Source organism: Acyrthosiphon pisum, unplaced genomic scaffold, assembly GCF_005508785.2.
Source record: "Acyrthosiphon pisum isolate AL4f unplaced genomic scaffold, pea_aphid_22Mar2018_4r6ur Scaffold_17872;HRSCAF=18545, whole genome shotgun sequence".
Taxonomy (NCBI): Eukaryota; Metazoa; Arthropoda; class Insecta; order Hemiptera; family Aphididae; genus Acyrthosiphon; species Acyrthosiphon pisum.
Window position 1 is genome coordinate 1 of NW_021766952.1, and position 1,108 is coordinate 1,108.

At 33.9% G+C, this 1,108-nt stretch overlaps 1 protein-coding gene across 1 annotated transcript; it reads right to left on the reverse strand.

Moving 5' to 3' along the window:
• Positions 1-11: 11 nt before the first annotated feature.
• Positions 12-911, reverse strand: LOC107885831 (the record flags this gene model as incomplete). Its single annotated transcript, XM_016809521.1, has 3 exons — positions 751-911; positions 272-569; positions 12-207 (listed from the first exon to the last, which is right to left on the reverse strand). Coding segments are annotated over exons 1-3 (655 nt in total), but the record flags the coding sequence as incomplete, so codon positions are not given.
• Positions 912-1,108: the final 197 nt, after the last annotated feature.

The window sequence follows — 1,108 nt, forward strand, 5'->3', positions numbered from 1 at the left end:
CTTGGTCTTACAAATACATTTTAAAAATCCTTGGCCAGTTCCTGTCGACTGTTCCTTTGAGACTGTTCGTAACGCCACTTCTGTGTCTATTGGAACCTCGTAAATTTGTAGTAGCTTTTTCTGACATACTGTGAACTGACTTCTGGCGTATAACTGCTTCAGAACTCCATCCCGAGTTCCTAATCGATAAAAACCATCACTTGTCACCTAAAAAAAATTTTATGTATTACTTATTAATATTAAACACATAATTTTTAAACTAATTTATTACCTCTAAAACAATTGCCAGTATACTTCGTGCGTCCAAACGTCCTTTATCTACCTCAGGAACTGGAACACGTACAGTTGAATGAACTGCCACCGGCAATAGCTTCTTCTCCGACCACGCCATCATTTTTTTCGCTTGATTTTCAAGATTTTCCTTGGCACGCCTACCGTGTCCTATTGACACGTGTGTGGTTTGTAAAACATCAAACAGCTCACTGTTGGGCACATAATACAGCACAACATTGTCATCTTTTACAGGAAATATAAGTTTAGTTTTTCCTTGTACAACCAGCACGTCATACCTACGACAGAAAAAATAATTAATAAAAATAAATCTAGATAAAAAAAAGGTGGGCAAGTGGGTTTCGCAAGTTTGTGATTTTTCAGTATTTTGTCAAAGTTCGAAATTTAAATGCTTATAAAATAGTTAGTTATATTTTATAAAAGTAATTGAGGGATTTTTTTCTTATATGAATTTCTTACCTTTTAATTAAACGGAAGTCTTTAGGCTGTTTTTTCTTACGTCCAGCTGTAAGTTCTAAAATAATTTCTATCAACTCATTATATCGTTCATCAGACAAAAAATTAGTATTTTTAGCCAAATTTTTACGATTTGTATGTAGTTCGTCGTAAAACTTTGACATCATATTAATCGTATCCACAGTAATGCCACACAGCGACGAGACACGTAAATGACGATAATGTAATCAAATTATACGTACGTCAATATAGTTCCTCAGAATTATTATTATAGTAGAATAAGAATTTTAATCTTTATTGCATCAAATCAACCGGGGACACGGTACGCGCATTTAAGATAAACGATAAGTAAAGTCGCTGG